The 20,824-nt window shown below is 35.1% G+C and overlaps 1 protein-coding gene across 1 annotated transcript in view; it reads right to left on the bottom strand.

The window, feature by feature from the left end:
* GPATCH2 (G-patch domain containing 2) overlaps positions 1 to 20,824 on the bottom strand; it is a 123,159-nt gene that overhangs the window by 88,777 nt on the left and 13,558 nt on the right. Inside the window, exons 4-5 of the mRNA XM_040551405.1 lie at positions 13,765 to 13,947; positions 12,603 to 12,682 (exon numbers count right to left, since the gene is read on the bottom strand). Of these exons, the coding sequence (XP_040407339.1) occupies positions 12,603 to 12,682; positions 13,765 to 13,947 (263 nt within the window). The remainder of the gene's footprint in view (positions 1 to 12,602; positions 12,683 to 13,764; positions 13,948 to 20,824) is intronic.

The raw sequence follows: 20,824 nt of genomic DNA, 5'->3' as shown, positions 1-20,824 counted from the left end.
CTTGACCAGGTGTAATTAGCACTGTGAGAATTAATGCAGAATCCAGTTCTGGATTATTGCTTTTGTTGGAGAAGGCTTCAGGTACCTGGAATTTGGAAGCTTTCCCCAAACTATTCTTCAGAGACACATTCGTAAGCAGAAAGTTGCCATAGCTCAAAGAAATAACAATAAGCAATCCTGTTTTGTCAGGCTACACATCTGGACGATACTAGCAACATTGTACATGTGGGTCAAAAAGAGTGATATATAAAAAGCACACAGCCTCCTAAACGTAAAGAATTATTATCTACAAAGCTAGGTGAGAACTGACTTCCTCAGATGCTCAAACTTAAAAGACGTGTAAAGGAAAACACACAAAGCTTTCAAAAAGTCTGCTGAGAAAGAACTTGTGCCAGGCATTTTGCCAAAGAATAGATCATTAATGGTTTCAACGATCTCCCCTTGGAGAGGGGGCTGCCAAGACAAATCCTCTTAGTTATACTAGAAAGGTTAAGTGAGGTCAAAAAGTCCCACCTCTCCCCAGCTGTGTGCACTTCACCAGTTTGATAATTTTGATAAAGAAATAAATGACTGCCTTCGGTGTTTAATTAGTCTGACGCCAGTCGAGTTTCTAGTAACTGGTATTATACTTGGGTTTGCGTCTGCTTTGATTAGCTCTCTTAACAGCCGACCAGCTCAGTCACCCTACTGGAATAATCTATTTTGTGCAAGTCAAGGCCGTTAGAGACCTCTGGGCTCTGCGTATGCTGGCAGCACGGCTGGCCACTTTCAGCTCCTCCAGCAAGACAGAATAAAATTAAGGGGACACCAGATGTACCTGAATCTCCAGGCAGTTTTCTGTCTCCCTTTAGGTTAAGGTAGACAAGAGAGCCTGTTTATCTTCTTTGAAGGCATAAGAAATAATTGCACTTAGTAACACTCTTTGAAAGCCACAGACAGCACAGTGTACAATACGTCAAGGATATTATTTACCTTCCAGAGCAAACTGTCTAAACATCCACCTGTTCCCTAAACATTTCTATGCACAGGAGGCAAAATTAATCTCCTTTCAAGAATAATACTTCTACAGTTGATCATCACGGCAACAAAGGAATAATTGAAAATTTAGTGGAATCATAACATTTACTATCTCTATCAAAACACTGTGAGTACTGAGAGCTATTGATTCAAACATGTTCTTCACAGTGTAGCATGCTCCTTTCAATTATTTGAGGCTAAAATTTCTTTGCCTTACTAGTTTAATGTAATGACTATAGAAGAAACATGTCCAAAAGAAACCTAGAGTTTTTAAACATATTAAAAAGCATACAACAACATGAATAGGAAGGTTAGCGTCCTCTCTCAAAGAGCCAGTAAAAAATAGTACATCGATAGTTCATAGTAATCGTGGATAATTTTGCTACCATTTTAGTGAAAGATGTCTATGAAATAAAAACATTTTTTACTCTTAGCATTGCTATATAGTAAACTAGCAGATTACAGATGTAATGGATGCAATCTAACACAACACAGTAGCTTCATGCCTATTAACCTAGCATTGAAAGAACAATAAATGATTACGGACCTACTTCTCCAAGGTCCCACAGCCTTTCAATACATCACCACAACTAAAGCAGAGAGTCAAACTGAAACTTCGCATATTCATTAGAGATTCTGGGTCTACTTACTGTACTTTAGGCCTGCTTGACAGCTGACCACACCACCTGTAGCAGTAGCCCCCCTGAAATAACCATAGCATGTAGAGCGAGTCCAGAGGAGGGCCATACGGATTGTCAGAGAGCTGGTGCACCTCTCCTATGAAGACAGGCTGAGAGAGTTGGGATCGTTCAGCCAAAACAAGAGAAAGCTCCAAGATCTGGGGAGAACTTATAGCAACCTTCCAGTAACTAAACGGGCCCTACAGGAAAGATAAGGAGGGACTCTTCATCAGGAATTGTAGTGATAGGACAAAGGGTGATGGTTTAAAACTAAAAGAGGGTTGAATTACATTAGGCAATAGAAAGAAGTTCTTTATTGAGAGGGTAGTGAGGCCATGGAATAGGTTGCCCCCAAGTTGTGGATGCCCCATCCCTGGAAGTGTTCAAGGCCAGGTTGGATGGGGCTTTGGTCAACCTGACATGGGAGGTATCTCTGCCCATGGCAGGGGGTTGGAATTAGACAATCTTTAATCCCTCTTTCAATGCAAAGCCCTGTGCACAAATCTTGGTCTCCAGAAAAAAAGCAAAATAAGTTCCCTGACTGAAACCTTGAAAAAAACATCCAAACAGACCACTCAGTGGAAAGCAACTCCCCAGTCCATAACATCTAAAGGAAAAAAGACTATAATGCAATAATTGGATAACTACTGGAATTTGCTACTAATGTGTTATATCGGCCACTTATGTTTTATCATTTTGTGTTGCCTTAATGTACACATATTTCAACACATTTTTGGGGGGGTAGAAATCTTGTTCACAAGCTCCTCATTTTGAAGAAAACACATTTGCACTGAGAAGTTATGAGAACCTTCTTTGATGAAAAATATGCATTTTCTTAAAAAAATAAAAATAAATATTGGGAAACAGTAAGGTCTGAGGAAGATAAAGTTCTGAGAAACTGAAAGACTTTATATGAAGTTGAAATTATGATAACGTTTCTCTAGTACTACAATTGTTGATCTCAGTTCATTTGCAGTTCTGTATCAGTTTACTTCATTAAGTATACATTATATAAGCCATGGTTACTGAAGCTTTGTTAGTTTCCTTCCTCTTATTGCTTCTTCCAAGCACATGATAAAAACAGTTACTCTTTCTATACACGGACTGTCAAGCTGCTGCTTTCAAAGGTAATTTCTTTCTGGATCTTTCCAGTTATTAGCACTAGTTAGGTGATCTCCACTGTCCCATGACAGTGACAAATACTTATTTAAAGCAATTAAAACAGACATCATATTTATAACAGTTTGGTTAAGGGAAAAACCAAACACAAATAATATCTCTGTTAGGCTCTCCCTCTAATTCTATGGTAGCTCACTCTGCCTTCAGCACACAGGCTATACTCTCTACAACAGAGTATCTACCTCAGAATAAGAGTCCTAAGGAGACTCTAGATAGATTTAGGTAATTGCTGGAACCCCACCCTTTCCAGAATCATGAATTGAAAATTTCAGTGATTTTGAGTATTTTTGTAACACACACTATTATAATGGGAAATAGAATAACTGGTGAGTACTGATTTTGACATTTTAAAGAGGTAATGCAACTTACTCATGAAGAGTTTTCTAAAAAGATGCATTATAGCATATATATACTTTTGTAAATACTCTGTGTATGTGTATTAGATTTGTATTTGTACACAGTGTAAGTAAGGCCTAACAAACAGAATGGAATGTCCACAGAAAAATAACAAAACTTTGAGAGACACGAACATATTGACGCTATTTTTAGATGAAAAGGTAAGACCTGTAATTAAAGCCTGATCTTTGCCTAAGAAAACATCTGTTTTCTTCACTGTGTAATTAGTGAAATTAATGAATTCCAATCCATCCACACAAATGATTTTTTTTAAAGCCTCTGGAATCAATCACTTCAAAACCCAAGATGCTTTCAGCTATACAAATTTACCAGTAAGTGTTACTGTAGATCAAGTTCAAATTATGGATGTCATTTTTTCATAGTCATATTTGAAACATTTCCTAACCCTCTCCCTCTGTTCTGCCAACACTGACATTTATATTACAAACAAAACAGATTTGTGCATTAAGAAATTTGATGCGTCTACATACTACATCAAGCTTCTCATACATAATTCTTGACAGAAAAGTGACTAAAAGATCACATTACTTAACTGGATCAGAACAGGAAATATGCTTATTGGTAGATTTTGAAAAAATTAAGGCTATCATTCTCTGACACATTTTATTATATACAGAGCAGGAAACTGCTGAACAGTGAACACAATTCCACAATGCAGATTAGTAGATCAATCATTACTGAAAGTGGTGAAAGTTTTCTTTTAAAATATTTTCTTCTTCAAAAACCAACAACAACAAAAACATTATTTTAAGAACGTGAAAAGGCAGATTATCATGCTTTAAACGGTCAGTACTGGATAATTAGATAAACTATATATAGTGCTTTATTTGTTTACAGTCTTGCTGCTATAAAGAGACAACAGAAAGAGGCTTTTGTCATACTCTGGTCATATGTGGATTTTAATTCAAAGAGGCAATTCTGATTGTCTGCACTAAAAGTCTTCAGCTAAAACCTATGTATCTGTTCATTTGCTATAATTCTTTCAATCTTCCTCTTTGAATCAGGGAGATGTGCAGGAGAAAGCCAGTGAACAATCTTGTAAGTACTTGTTTTATGAATCTGGCCCTCAGTCAAGAAGTTGCAGTGGAAAGTCTTTTAATCACCTTCTGATCAGAATTTACTGGATTGTATGTAAGTTCAAGGGTATTAAAATGTGCAAAGGAGACCATGAAAAAATGGCTAGGTTATGGATTTTAACTTCTTAACTAGAAAATTGACTCAAAATAGATTTTCTAATTTACAATGAATCAAAAGAAAAAACATTAGACCATAGCAAAAGTGGCACAAATGTATCAAAAAGCAAATGAATAAACATTTGAAAAGATTTATTATAAGAAATTGTAATAAATTTTGGAAAGATGAATCGATTTTAGTTAAAAGGTATAACTGACAATTTATTGGGCGGGAAGATGCATTATTTTCCAATTGTTATCCACCTACAGTAAAACTGATTTGTGTCCTATTGTATTTTATGGAAAAGGAGAGAGCAACTTTCAGTGATTTAGATTAAATGTATTAATCATAACCAGGCACTGTGAACTATATATCTACTATTAAAGAAGATTTTTGACATCTAATTCTGTAGCAATATTTTGGCTCTGTACCACTCTTCCTAAATCCAATTCCTGCTACAGTTGGCAGATTTCTCCCTTTTAATTTTATGGGGCTTAAAGTAGCATTTAACCACCCAAGCGGTAAATAATGCAGGATTAGAAATATTTAGTGTTTTGTTTCCCTTTGAAGAGTACTAATCCATCAACCTCCAAATATTTTTAAAACATTTTCCACATTCTAGTAATGTTAATACAAAATTCAGTAAAACACCCTATGCAAACGAAGCTAAATTTGTTTTCCTACAACAGAAATCACATTAAAGCTTAAATAAAATATGCATATACATCACTGATATAAGGGAATTAATTTAATAAAGATATCAGTTTGTATACAATGAAAGCTTTAATAAACTCTTTACAATTTTAAAGTATTATTTGAGATGTGCCTATTACATAATTTATTCACATTCTGGCAAAATATAGGAAAGTATTGTGTTCTCCTGAACACGGGATAACAATATATTTTAAAATATTTATGCCCAACTTAACACTGAAATGCTAGCTTTTCAGAAAATTTAGTTTTTATGCAGTCATTTTTTATCTTTTACTTAAGAGCTATGTTTTAGTGCACAGGAAAGCTGCCTTATTGTAACTTTCACAGGCAATGCTCTTAAAGTTATTCTAGGCACTGTAAATTGTCTTAAATTGCCTTAGACCTACATCAATGATTAGATCCCAGATTTAAAAAGAAAAAAAGACAGGAGTATGACAAGAAAATCTCAATCACCATACAAGTCCTTTCTTTTTCAAAAAGTGCAGTAGCATAGAACAAACAAGCAAAAAGGTTTCTTCTCTCCAATTTGACTCCATTCTATAGAGAATAAAAAAAAATCAAATTACTGTAGCTATTTGTTTAGGTCTTTGCGTACTAGGTCTTTTAGAGTTAAGCAATGCAACAGGAAGAGATCAACGGAAGAAGAAAAATGGGACCTTTTTTCCTAATGCTCTTAAAGTTGATTTTATGAGTGTTTTAAAAATACACATCTAAAACAAGACAGTTGCAAGAGTTTGGTCATCAGTTGGAAGTAAAAAATGCCTAAATAGACAATTTTCAGTTCTCAGAACTGAGGATAAGTTTCTTCCTTAACCTTTAAAACTACCATCTGCATGAGTGTTAAGTTAACGTTGAGAAACAACAGAAAATGGAAGTTATTTTCATAATTAGGTATACAGGTTTTAAAAACACCTGACAAATGAGGGACAGTTAATACAGAAAAGGATATATGAACAACTAAAATCATGTAATCAGAAGCAAGTTAAAGTTTGCAATTTTCTGAATCAAAGTGCAAGGGGGTGAAGTAAAACTTTTTTTGAGCAGTTATCAAAACTGTTGCACTGAAAGGGCGCATGTGGTTGGTTATGAGGGTCTACAAAGGACTCTCACTTCACTTGGAAACAAACAAACAAACAAACAAAAAACAAATACTGTGCCCTAAGTGAAGGGACAATGACTAAAATGCAAGGACCAGTAATTACTTGAAAGGCTCCAACTCATTTGGATCTGTTGGTGTCAGCAAACCTTTTTTATTGTCCTGTTTATATACCTGTTGTCTTGTTTTTGTTTTATATATGTACATACATTAGATGTTGTCCTGTCCAATATATCACATGTAATTCAGTAATAGAGCAAATGGTTTAAGTACATACAAAACAAAGACCATTATGCTTTTGAAAAGATCATACCAGCGCTATATATAGGCTTTTCCATTGAAAAATATCAAGAGACCACTAAATGCAGGCATTTCATATTTTCCTGTAACTCACCTCAAAACCTGAAGCATTATTAATTGACTGATTACCTTCACGAAATGGCCCTTCCACTCCAGGATTGCTTATAACCATTCAGATAAAATTGGCATCACAGTCTGTGATATTGAATAAACGTATTTAAGTAAAGTATTCATTTCTGCAACTCATTCTATTTGAGGATTTCAGAAAAACACCCTAAACAAATCATACTGCTCTGTAAAGAAAAGGATCTGTTCTGTCTTCAGTTACAAGTTTCCTTACTGAAAATAACAAAAGATACCAACTATCAGCAGAGTCAGTCCTGAAAAATTCAGGGAACTTTCTTCCCTCCTCAAAACCATGCTCACATAAGTATGTTTGATTTTTTTTTATTTCAAGTAGTAGCTATTAATGGTTTGATGATACCAAGGTGCTCATAGCTTTTCATTAGACAATTATAAGTGACACAAAATACTCTGCAGGTTAAAACAAACATAGGTTGCAAGGCAGACTATTAAACCATTCAGATTTAATAAAGGGTAGATGGAATTCAAAGTACTTTGCATCACTGACGACTATAGTGACAAAACTGATCTTCTAATTCTGGTACACTACCTTGAATGATCACACAATATTTAACTGTGCCTTGAGTGCAGTACCACTTCAAGGAATACTAACCTACTATGAAATGTGGTACAGACACAATTATGATTCTTTTGATGGGTAATTATACAAAGCAATTACTGAAGTCACTAAGAAGCACTTACTCTTCCATCGGGCGCTCACCATGGCAGGTAGAACAAATTATATCAAGCTTGTGTCAGTATATGTGAAAGCTTTAGCAAAAATGCACTTAAACTAATTTGTGGAAAAAAAATAATTTCTTGTTATGTGAAATACATGGCAGGTGTAAGAACAGTAAGCAGTTCTCCAATACACATTAGATACATGAAGTTAAGAACATTGTAGATAAGTTGATATCATCCTCAATGTTTACACCCCATTTTTGAAACCTACATCGTTTATAATGGAGCTTTGAAATCTGACAGCAGCTTTTTTCTTTTGCTTTCTTAAAAAACAAAGCTATTTCAACATGATCAAGTTCTGAAGTTTAGAAGACTGCTATTTGACTCATTCTTCAGGAACACTAGCATTTTAGCCAACAGTGACTGAACACTGCAAGAATGAAAGGTGGGGTCTAACCTGCCATTACAGCAGCACCTCCTCTGCTAACAGCCTCAATTTTACCTCCGTCTGAAAACTCCTATCTGCAGGGACCACATGAATGCAAGAAGCCATCAGCTCCACAAGAAAGTTTGTCCTTCCTTCCTTTCTATGCCATGAAACTAAGATACTGAGTTAACTAAAGTGAAAATTAAAAGAGCATGCCTTATTCACTACATTTTTCATAAGTAGATATGAATTGAAAAAAATTACAAAACGAGGAGAAATCATAACATTAAAAAATTAAAAGGAAAAGTGGAACAAGAAATGTTTCAAAGAGTTAAAAATATTTTTGGTGACAAGCAATGTAACAAAAACCCATTATAAAAAAAAATAAGCAAAGGCTCCTACTCACTTAAAAGCTAATTCCTTCACAGCTTTAGCAGCATAAAGTTTCTAGTGTCATCTGCATACACAGAGGCCTAATATTCCTGATCTTGACTGAGAGAGGCTGGAATCCAACATGAGTTTATCTTTGTTACCAGACTGTTTTGATATCCTGCTAGATAAGATAGTATCTAGTATCATCCATATCATCACCTAGTATCATGCACTCTTCTACAGAGTTTGAAGTAGAGGCTATTGCTCCAAATGACAGAAGCTGTCATGTGAAGAAAATAAGTGAAGTCTCAAGGCTAAGTTATTTTATTCACTTAACTGAAACTAAATTGTTTTATCTGACTGCATGTCACACGTTCAGTGTGAAAGAATTGTCCATAAAACCAAATCAAATTTAAACTTGAGAAGTGGTGTTTTTCCCAAGAGTTGCAGCAGAACATCCATGAAGAGGCTTCTGACTGACCCTGTAAAAACAATGCTCAACCTGCTTTTTAAGGAAACATTCCTTTAGATCTGTAACAGGGTTACTCTTCTGGTATCACTTCACTCAATTTCCAAAATACTTCGACAAGAAAAAAAATGCCCGAACACATTTGGCTTTTTCTTCAGTTAGAAAAAACTTAGCAATTGATTTTCTTATTTTGAGAGCAGTTAAGAAAAAAACATGAGCTCTCTCTAGTTCTCTTCACTTTTTTTTTTTTTTTTTAAATAAAAATAGAAGCTCTTATCTTGGAACTTTTGAAAGAGTCGCAGCATTTGACAGACATACCCCAGACACTAGATCTTTGGATAACGGGTCTCTAGAATGTAGGTTTCATCCCTTGCACACTTTTTGAATAATTGCAACTACATATAGTCAAGCTCAATACTATAGTACAACTGTGCTAAAAATAAATAAAAAAATAAAATCCTACAAATACAAGATTTAAAATAAGTTTTCTTCAATACCATGAAAATCAAAACCTATGACACAAACAAAAGTAATGGATGGAAAAATAGGCAGAGCTGAGAGAAAGCGTCATTGTTATTGGTCATGCTTTTTGCACTTTAACCCAGTGAAATCACTTCCCAGGTATTAGCCCAGACAGAGAATCAAGGCTGGAAAAGAAAACATGTAAGAGACCTTAGACAGAACTCTACAACATATCTCCCTATCCTGGCCAACGAACTGTATTTAGAACCAGGTCATATGCAACTGCAGAATTCAACCAAACACAACCAAATTTCATGCAATATACGTTGTTAAAAGAGTTCGCTAAATTCTGGTACGATTTGAAAGTACTGGTATCATGTTTCTGACTAGAATTTCAAAATTGCTACTAGAAACATGACACAGGCAGGCACAGGCATGGTCAAAACCATAGCCACAAGTCTTTCTATTTCTTTTCCAAGAATGTTCTGTTACAAATGATGCTATCACAAAGCAAAGCAACAGAGACACAAAATGTCAGACATTATAATTGTATGCCAAAATATATGCCTTACAAAGTATTTAATTTATGGATTCCATAAAAAAAAAAAAGACACCTTTCTTCAGTAAAGATTGAACAATACAAAGGATAGAAGCACTTGTGATGATTATCTTCATTTTCTTGCTCTGCTTTTTCCTACCTTCTTTATGACAACTCATTCAACCTGCACGTTAGATTATGCAAGGATTTCCACAGTATTTGCATTGCATTTGCATGCTTGGTTTTTACTTCTCTCGTTTGACCAGTGTTATACAATTATTTTAAAAAGTGTTTTGACTAAAAGGCAATAAACTGATGATAGAAAGGCCCAAGAGTTTAAGTTATACAACTAGTCAATGAAATGCAGAAAGAGCATCTGGACAAACTGCGTATCAGATGTGGCTACTTCAAATTAAAGTTCACTGACTGGTCAGCAAAGAGCAGCATTTTTCCCGTTGCTCTCAGTTCCCATTGCTTCTACAATTGGGGGTGAGAAAATGACCTAAAGCTGGTAGTTTCCTTAGTATATAGCAAGTAAAAATCATACCCTTAGCCTGATGTTTCTCTTACACTAAGACACCTAAGCAATTTTTCCTAGAGGCTGATGATCAAGGTATTATCATCGTTATGTATTTTGCATTCCCTCAACCAGTAATCTCTTCAAGACTTCACTAGCTGCTATACTCATGAACCTTCAACAAAATCTTTCCAAAAAAGTTTTAGACACACACGGACTGTTTGCAAAGGGCTATGTATATGCTCACATTTCCTAGATACAAGTTACACTTTCTTAGACTGAATAGAGTATATTATATATGTGCTTTAGGAAATATATCTTGGCAGGAAATTCCATTTGCTATTGTGTCTCCCTTAAAAGTCTGTGTATAAGCAGTGATACAGACAGACTCCTTACTGTTAAAAATGAAAGAAATAAGTCACACCACAACTCTGTTCAATGCATTGAGTCTACAGTGTTCTTTTCTCAGGATATTAATTTTTCTAAAAGCATTCTTGCTCACCTTCACTGTTACCATCTAAGAGCAGTAATTACTTCTTGTTCTGTGTTATCAGATGTCACAGGTATTAAATGACTTTTTGTTGCTGAAGTATCTAAAAAAGATTTTCTTTATGAAGCAATCACTGACATAAGTAGATGAGCTCTGGCCTATACAGCTATGTTTGCAAAGACAGACACAGCAGACGTGCCCACAAACATAGTCATTACGAAGGTCAGAAAACTCTGTATTTGAAGAGCAAACTGCACATCCTTTCTATATGTGCACTCCTGGCTAAACATAGTGGTTTAGGTGAGTTCACATGTCAACTTTGTTTCACAACGCTACGTAAAAGATATATTTAATAACTGGAGGCAACTGAATTATCAGTCTTCAGTAGATCAGCTTGCATATTTGTTACAAAGGGAAATATGATATCATCTTTATATATGAGAGATCATTACTGGAAGACAAAATGGGCTCCTAAGGACAATCCAGAAAGTTCAGCAGAAAATAAATATTAGGGGTTTTTTTATTATATATACACATTCACAGTATATCTTCATCAACTGAAACTTAATCACCTTTTTACAATTTAGAGGAAAAGGCCTTTTTAGGGTAGTTAAGCCATGTATCATCAATACCATGAAGCTAACCTATCAGTTATAATAGCTCCTATAAAATACCAGAGTGAAATTGCAATAAGCCTAGAAAATGGGCTACAAATCCCAGATATGCTCAAGCAAGCACTGAACCAAAAATAAAAATAGGTAGATAGGAAACCAAGAACTAGACAGCATTCATCTAATTCACAACCACTAACAGCAAAGATCACAGGCCAAGGCACCTTATTCAGCTCCAAATGGCAATTATCGGACAGAGGGTTCAATTATAAAAACCGTCCCTCTTCAAAATGAGTTAAATTTCTAACAGTTCATTTTTATTCCCTGCACATACAATAGTTCTTACATTTCTCAGAAGCACCTTATTTTGTTCAACTGAAAACATGGAAACATTTAATATTCTTAAATAGAGAACATTGATGCCACAGTATTTATCACTGTAATAAATATATCCCAGCATAAAAGAGTTTTCCACAAGTCTTCCTTGTTTTCCCAATACTATTCTGATAAGAAAGGAACAGACTGCACTACAATGAATATCTGTTAACATTTTAAATTAAGATATCAACTCTCTCTTCTCATGCCCTCCTCCAAAGAAAAAAAAATCTTAAAAACTCATTAGAATCTTACTTTAGAGAAAAGCTATGGGAAAATGCAATGACTTAGATTATATATAAAAGCAAAGACAGCTGGATTTTTTCCTTCACTTATAAGTATTACTCCTAGAGTTGGAGACACTAAAAAAAAAAATACAACAAACAACTCTCATGTGTAGTCATAGCCTTAGAACAGTCTCAGTCCAAAGGAATTTGTGATGTCTGTTACAGGTGTATCACTAACTGGCTGTATGTTTTTTGTATATGCCCTCTCCCTTAGTCAACCAACAGAATTTGTCAATCAAACAAAAGAAAATAAGGACAAATTTTCAAAGCAGACCTTGGAAAGGGAAAGAATAAAAAATAAAAGTCAGTATTATAACACATACTCATCCTAGAATACTTTCAGTATTAGATAAACTTGAAATAACTTTGGTTTGATTTTCTTTTCAAGAGGGGAGAAACATTTTCATACACACGATATATACTGAAAATTTTGTTAATTAAAAGAAAACCAAAGATCCTTTCCCTTCATGAAGTGCAAAATAATTACTGAGGAACAATCTCAGACTGTTTCTGCCATTCAAGTACTCAGAAATATTCCATAGCAGCAGTGACACTGTAGTGTTACCTTTCTATTACCTATGTGTAACACTAGGAAACCGGCATGAGGAATATTCCTTTATAAACAAAAAAAGCAACAATAGCTCATACAAGCTTATAATAATGAAAGGACCTACCAATGCATTCTGGTTTCCTGAAGCCTTTTTAATGTTTCTTGCTGGCATTCCATGAAGATGACTAAATCTACTCTGGAAACCTACAAATTAGAAGGAAGGAGTGATTAAAGAATATTTCCTATACACCATACAACCAAGAAAATTTATCATTACATATCAATCTACTAATCTAACTTCAAATATCTTCATTAAAAAAATCCCATAGAAACAAAGAACACAGAATGGGAAATATGTGAGAAAAGCTAAGCTGCCATGAAAATGAAATCTGTCTATAGATGCCATCTTGGTTCTACACACAACTGGCTACATAAGCAGAACATACCAAACTACAGTAGGAAAATGATTTTGCATCACTTACAAATGTATTAGTACCAGAATGCATGTTCACCACATTTAATCCTTAGACCAAGATCACAGAAAAAAATCGCAAGCATCCAGAAAATAAGTCTCACAAGAGTTCAATGCATTCAGTGTGCAGAGAAATAATTTAAAGTTGATTTGACCATTGCTTACATAAAAGAATGTGAAAGGAGATCCTTGTGCAAGAGGTACAAAAAAATTCTGTGGCAACAAGCTGAGGTCTGACAACTTCAGTCTTGAAACAAGAGTGGATACCTAGCTGTAAAAGCAATCAAATGCTGAAACAACTTACCATTGGACACACTGGATCCACAGTTGTTTAAAATATTTTAAAGTAACTATTGGGTAATTTTCTAAGTAACAACCCCAATCCTTGCTCTAAATGAACCCTTACCTCTTCTCTACAAACAATAAAGCCTGACCATTAAAGCGAAGCAGATGGTCACGCTAGTTTTTCAAACCTGTGAATCTATGAATTTATATAGTCTGTTCCTGGCTTCCGTGATATTTAGAACTCTAAAGATTCGCTTTAAATAATGCTTAATTCTTTTCAATGCAAACATCAAGACAATAAATAAAATAGTAGGCTATAAAAATAAGCCAAGTATTACACCTTCTGACTTTCCTAATCATTGACAGTTTCTGACTATTTCTGCCTAATGATATCTCAAAAATGAAAATTCAAGAAAAATTGGCAATTCCAAGATCTTGTCAACATTCAGCACATTCTGTATAACCCACAGACACCTTTCTACTGTACCCAAGTGATTCCACTGTTTGCATATGATTGATTGTTACTTACCTCTCCTTCCTGAATGGGACATAAGGGGGAAAGTACCCGTTAAGATACTTTCAAAGACTGGATCAGGCAATTCTCTCTCCAGTTCTGTAGAGTCTTCTTGTTCCCACCACGGAATGACCCCCGTAATTCCACATGCTCCACCAGATTCATTTTCATGAAACCAATCACTCTGCTCATCATCACCTGTGTGAGGACAGTACCCCCCAGTTTCCCCAAAAGAGGGAGGAGCAGAGAAGATAAAAATCAGATGTTACCATCAATAAACACTGACAAGACAATTATTTCTTTTGCTTTATATCTGTACAACAATTACTTGTATATAGCAATTCTATTTGGAAAACGTTTCTCAATAGTATGACAAGTGTTGCCATCAATGAAAACACATAAAATGTAACGTTTTAAAACTAATTTACAATACTGAAAAAACAATAATAAACTAGTCAATTCTTTGGCAATAACTGCAGGGAAATCCATTTAAGTTACTGCACTTTACATATTAACAAAAAACAAGTCTTATTTTCCAGCAGGGAATTAAAAGGTATAAAACTGTGAAACTAGTTCTTTGCAGTTGATAATGGTATATAATTAGCTTAATTTCATGATTTGTATGGCTAGTAAGAGGGGAAAACAATCATGAACAGATGTGACTAAATGAAGTTAATCTGATTAAGTTCATTTAGAAATAAGTTCTGAAAAACTTCATTTTAAATGAAAACTGACAGTATCACGTGATTGAGAATTACACTGCATTATACTACAAAGCTGGTCGTTTTACTAACATTTGTAGATGTACAATTTAAATACATGGCAAAGGCAAAAGACAAGACTGAAAATCTGATCTTGAACATATTTCATATAAAAAACCACCAGCAATTAAAATAAATTGCTATGTTTGTTTTTAAAACATGTTCTTTTAAACAAAACAGGTAATCAATAGAATATCAGAAAGTAGCCTCATGAGACTTGGCAAGTGTCCTTTCTTACACTCAAAAATTAGATTTCAAAGGGTGTGCTCTGTATTTTAACTCTTCTTCAAAGTATCCAAATCATGACTCACTATTTCTGCACATAAACAATTTGTTTCTCAATTTTTAATTACGCAGGACTAAGCAAGAGAGAAATGCAACATTTTAGACAACAATTATAAGAACAAAAAGCATTTGTGCAAAATTTCATTGCCACTCCATCCCAAAATGAAAAAATACAAATAATGAGAACCCAAGCCAAAATCTGAGGAAAAAAAAAATCAGCACACTTCCTCCTAATAAGTTATGGCATGGAAAAGAATACTTTTCCAAGCACAAGAAACAATACATGCAAGTATTTGTCAGGACAAGCACTTCAAGAAACGTAGATTGATTAAGTCACATTTCACCTGCCACATTTCAATTACCAAAAAAGGATCTTTTCATCTTTAATGATACTACTAACAGCAAAATTAGCAGAAGCTAGAGAACAGGAACTTTTAGATGAAGGAAGGGAAAAACAGAGGTGGAAAGAGATTCATAGGTCCAAACAGCAGTTAAGCATGTTGGCATTTCAGGCACAATTCAGATTATTCACTATATTTATTTTACTCCCCAGTTACAGCTATGACATTTCACAAAGGCATTCACTATTAATTCTATCCTTGTTTCATTAGTCAAGCATGGTTTCTTTGGAGGATGTCTAAGTGTACTGAGTGGCAGGGGGAAAAAAATCACACCTTTTAGTTAATTCCAAACCACAGATCAATCTAAGTTTGAACTCCTTTGTTTAGATTTTCCAAATGTTTGTGTAAACAAATTTTGTTTGAATATTTTGTTGTAGAAAGTGAGCTCTAGATACCTTAACTAATAAGAAATACTACCAGGAACTGGAAGTTAAGTCTTGTTAGCCATAATTCATCTAGGGAACTAAGGAGAGAATTTTGAAATGGGGTTTCACAACTGGCTCAAGGACAGAAGTCTGTAAGAGCTACACAAAACAATCTTGGAAGAAATAGCTAGAATTTAAGACTGGTTTGGTGGACTGCAAGATAAGGCAAATAGTGGCTAGTGGAAATAGTACCTTGGCTACAGTTCAGGGGAGGGGACATGACAAGACATGGGACTTTTCCTCCTTGTGCATCAAGAATATTAGTATGTTAAGCAACAATCAGTTATGACATCTTACTTGTTTTGCTATTAGATGGTTTCCTAAGCACTCCAATTACTGCCACAGACAGAATACAGAACTTTGGATATGAACCCTGTAGGATTTTCCCACGACAGCAGAATCTGGGTATACCTGTTTTTTAAGCTTATCTGTTCCTTTAAAACAGCTCTGAATCCTTTGTCTATTTTCAATCAGATTATCATCCTGAGATGAGCATAAGCCTATTACTGCGATTCTTATCCAGGTGAGAACACCCATGGCCATTTTGTTTACCAGCTGATCAACCTTAAAGAGATCCCATTTTCAAAAGGAGCCAGGGAAGACAGCGTGTTTAAATCAGTTTCACACCTCAGACAATATAATGCAGGGGCCTCCTTGTTTACGAGTTGGGTAACCAAATACTTGAATTTTATTCTACTTTATTTGTAATACTTCAATCCAAAGAATCATTTTTGACTTCAAAATGTTTCCAAAGATTCACAGCACTGTCCTTTCCTCTTAGGGCTGCTGAACACTACCTCTATTCAGTCCAAGACTGCATGAAAACATCATATCCTTTCCACATGCAGTAAGTACAAAAACCATTTCTAGATCTCCAGAAACTGATCTCCGAGCTCATGCATTCTCCAACCCACTTATTTAAAGTGAAACAAACTTGCTTGTGGATAGTACTAATGCTTCAAGGCTTTACTCTGAAGCAATTTACGCTCAATTACAGCAAAAAGAAAAAAAAAAAGAATCAATTAGAATCGATTTAAGACTTAGAAGTGTCAACTTAATTGTAAAAATTTCAAGGCACTTCAGTTCCTGGCCTAATTTTTTTTTTTTAAAGCTTCCCCTCTGCACAATTACTATTTCTCTACTCTTCATTGTGGTGTTGGGTCTACATGATTATCTAACTGCCATCCATTTATGTTCCATTGTAAGGCCTCCCTGATAGGAAACTTGGAAAATTATTCCTATAGGCTTCTCTTCATGGTTTCTCTAGGGACACCGACCCCATTTGCACCACCAGTATCAGAATAGCAGGTTATGCTTCAAGAGTCTTATTTTAGCTTAACCAAACACTTTTCACTGCGCACAGATTTCCCCCCTTTCCGAGATTTATTTCAAAATGGCCAGACTACCCTTTATAGCAGTCACATACAGGGTACATGTGCTTGCCTGTAACAACCACAACACAGTTTGAGGGGCTGTTGTGAAAAGTTTGGCACCATAGTCCTAAAAACACCACTTGATGCTATGCTGTTCCATTATCCACCAACTCGTGCACAGCAAGCAATAGCCCATGAGCTGTGAAATACCCTATGATGAGGGTCTCATTTCCACAACCCTGCAAATTATACAGCTTTCTAGGTAAAAATAAACAAAGCCACTGCTAAGGACTGTAATAACAATACGGAGACATAACAACCAGGAGATTCACTACAACACAGACAAGGAGTTTGGCCTAAAGTTTCAGGAAAGCAGAAGATTAAGTTACCCACCCACAGAGGGTACCATCCACACTGCATTTTGTTTGTGCTCTACAGAGCTACCTCAGTGAAAGGGTTAGCGAGACAACTCAATTGAAGTAGTTGGTTCTTCTGATTCAAGCTTGAAAACTTCACATGAAGGCCTCCCCACACCCTTTCTGACCAATTTAACATATTTGTTATCATTGTATGATATCATTTAATACCATACTATCAATAAGAGGCTCAACGTGAGTCAGGAGTGTGCCCTAGCAGCCATGAGGGCAAATCACAGCTTTGGATGCATTAGACACAGCACAGACAGCTGGTAAAAGAGGTGATCCTTCCACTAGAGTTAGCACTGATGCAGCCTCACCTTAAATATTGCATGCAGTTCTGGGCTCCACAATATAAAAAGGAAGTTAAGATCCCTGAAAGCATCCAGAGGGAAGGCAACAAGGCTGGTAAAAGGGCTAGAAGGCATGTCCTGTGAGGAGAGACTGAGGACACTTGGGTTGTCTAGTCTGGAGAAAAGAAGGCCAAAAGACAATCTAATTGCTCTCAACAACTTCCTGAGCAGGGAAATCAGAGAAGGAACCTGTGGATGCATGAGAATGACACCAGAGGAGGTTCAGACTCAACATTAGGAAAAAAATATTTACTATTAGGGTGGTCAAACACTGGAGCATGCTTCCTAGACATGGAGTTGATGCCCGATGCCTGTCAGTGTTTAAGAAGCATTTAGCTAATGCCCTCAATAATATGCTTTAATTTTTGGTTAGCTCATGGGCTTTATATTTGCACAGGATTTTGTTTTTTGCTAACCATGCTAAATCTCACCCTAGTGTTGTCCAGTTTACAAACCTGCAAAAACATACAATTCATAAGTTTTCACTTCAGGTTTGTTAACTGTTCAGCTGCTATCCTCTTTGGTGACTATCTGCTGAGTAATTCTATTTTTTTTTTTAATAACAATAGTGAACGTTAATCAAAATATATCTTGATTATCCCACCATTATGCCCAATTACATCTACACTGAGTGCTCTCAAATCAAAGTTTTAAAAGTTGAAATTCTTCTAAGAGTCTGTGGACAGAGTACATATCATATGGTAGAAAGCAAACAAACAAAAAATTTTGGAAAGTATTAGAAGTAGCAAGGTCAGTCACTCCTGAGTTCAGAACTGAATATTGAATTATTTAACTCTCTGGCCAACTGCTCAGAAATTGCTGCCTTAGATCACTTTCTTTTCTAGAAAGTCTGTCCCATAGGATTAATTTAGGAATTAATTAGGATTTTATAAAGAGTATTTGTCTGCAGTAAATGAGATATGCAGGTTCTTAACCTCAGAGAGGCAAAATGAACAAACGTTGCCCTGGCGAACAGGATCCTCTTATCCTCTGCTACCCAAATTTCTGAATGATGGCAGGCACATCATTTAAACCAAGTATTTCTCAAGGCAGCATTAATCAATCTCTGGTTCTCCACTTGACTTAGTAGAAACCTAAAGTCAGAGGTGCAGAAAATTTGAACTACAAATGATGTCAAGATGCTGATGTTCTGAACATACATCCTAGAAGAGGGACACTGTGAAGACAGGAACTGGAGTATAGCTTTTAAAGATGGCCAACAAAATCAGATAGTTCTTCCTTTAATGTTTTCATCTTGTCCTCTTCCAGCTTTGTTTCTTTCACCTAGACTTCTCTTTTGTTTTTAATCAGACTTATTTTCTCCCTTCTTCACTGTTTTCAATCTTGCTTGCATCTCAACACAGCTATAAATTAATTCAAAGAAATAAAAATCTCATCTTATTTCATAAGGGGAATAAAAAGATAAAAATTACTACCATTTTTCTTTTGGGATGGTAATAAATATTGTTAGAAAATAAGTAATTTTGTTTTTACAGTAGGGTCTCTAATAGCACTTTCATGGAAAAGTCTTCACAAAAAGAAAGATAAATGCAGATTTAAAAATATCTGAATGAGATTCATTGTGAATTTAATGGACTTCTGATCACACCCATAGAATGACCAGTGCAAACTAGAGGGAAAAAAAATAAAATTTTGTTCTGACAATACCCTCAAGATTAATTATTCTTGTTCTTTTTATTTATAATTAAGAATACTATTTCAGGTCTAACACTTTCTTCCTGACATTACCACAAATTGAATCAAGATTCAAAAATCAAACAGACACAAAGAAGAATTCCATCTGTAAAGAACCAACACTGAAAAAAGGTAACACCACACCTGAGAAAAAAATATTGTTCACTGATCCCTCCCCTTTTCTCCTCCCACAAAACATAAGAAAAACAGAAAGCTACTGACATTTTCAACAATATTATTCAAAGATTCAAATAATGTAATTCACTATCTAAGGAAAAAATATTGATACAAATATATTCAAAGGGTACTTCAAATATATGTAATTATGAAGTGTGGTAAGTCACCTTACATACAAATGTAGAGGAGAAATGCATTAAGAACTGCAAGTTAAAAGAGAAATTCATATAGGGAAGTAAAAGGAGATCTTCTGGAAGTATCTCATTTTGAAAATTTTCTCTGAAGTTAGGAGATTTAAACATTCAAAAACAGCTTAAATTATTTAGAAAAGCTCCATGTTAAAACAGGTAAAGACAGAATGAGAGGTACAGTCTGCATAGCACAAGTTTTTGTTTGCCTTGGACAAATGAGCAGGGAAAACATCTCTGTTCTACAGTCTAAATAACTATCTCACTATCTAACTGTTTGAAGAGAAAAAACAGAAGAGATCAAGAAAGAACATTCCTTTAACCTAGATCGCTGCTGTGGAATAGGCCAGGTTTCATTTTCTTGCACAGACTTGAGAAATAGTCTTTGGCAAACTGCATAAGAAAATAGTTTACATTACCATCAACTTAGAATAGACAATGGAAAAACAAGTCTTAATTACCTGAGAGACTATTTTTGCCTCATTTTTGGATACTGTCAAAGACTACAGGTTCCTATTCTGTGAGATGGGTACTATAATGCTAGCATAATGCAGGTAAATGAGTTGCACTTAATTTAAGACTGCAATAAATACTGAACTTAAAAAGAAAAAGTCTTGTACCTCCATCCTCAATAGCTTTATCACAAAAAGATATGAGAAGATCATGCATACTAAAGGAAAATTTTGAATCTTTAATTTAAAGTGAAATAATATAAGTTATTCAGAGGGGAGAGACTTAAACAGGGTGCATCTTTTGATCTCAGTTTTAGACTGCTAAAAAATGAATGGCTGCTTAGCAAATGCCATCTCTGGATGAAAACAAACCATAAAATCCTGCTACAACAATTTGGGAAAATAAACACAGAAAAGAGCCAAGAAAATAGCTTGAAAGTCAGTACTATGATCAGTCTTGTCAGAAAACCGGAGCAACTGAAGAATTAAATATTAGTATAGGTAACTTGAACATCTCCAAAAGATTTTTGTAAGTTTACTGTATTACAG

This window comes from Cygnus olor, chromosome 3, assembly GCF_009769625.2.
Source record: "Cygnus olor isolate bCygOlo1 chromosome 3, bCygOlo1.pri.v2, whole genome shotgun sequence".
NCBI classification, from domain to species: Eukaryota; Metazoa; Chordata; class Aves; order Anseriformes; family Anatidae; genus Cygnus; species Cygnus olor.
Note: the sequence above shows the minus strand (reverse complement) of the source record. Positions and strands in the feature narration are given on the sequence as shown.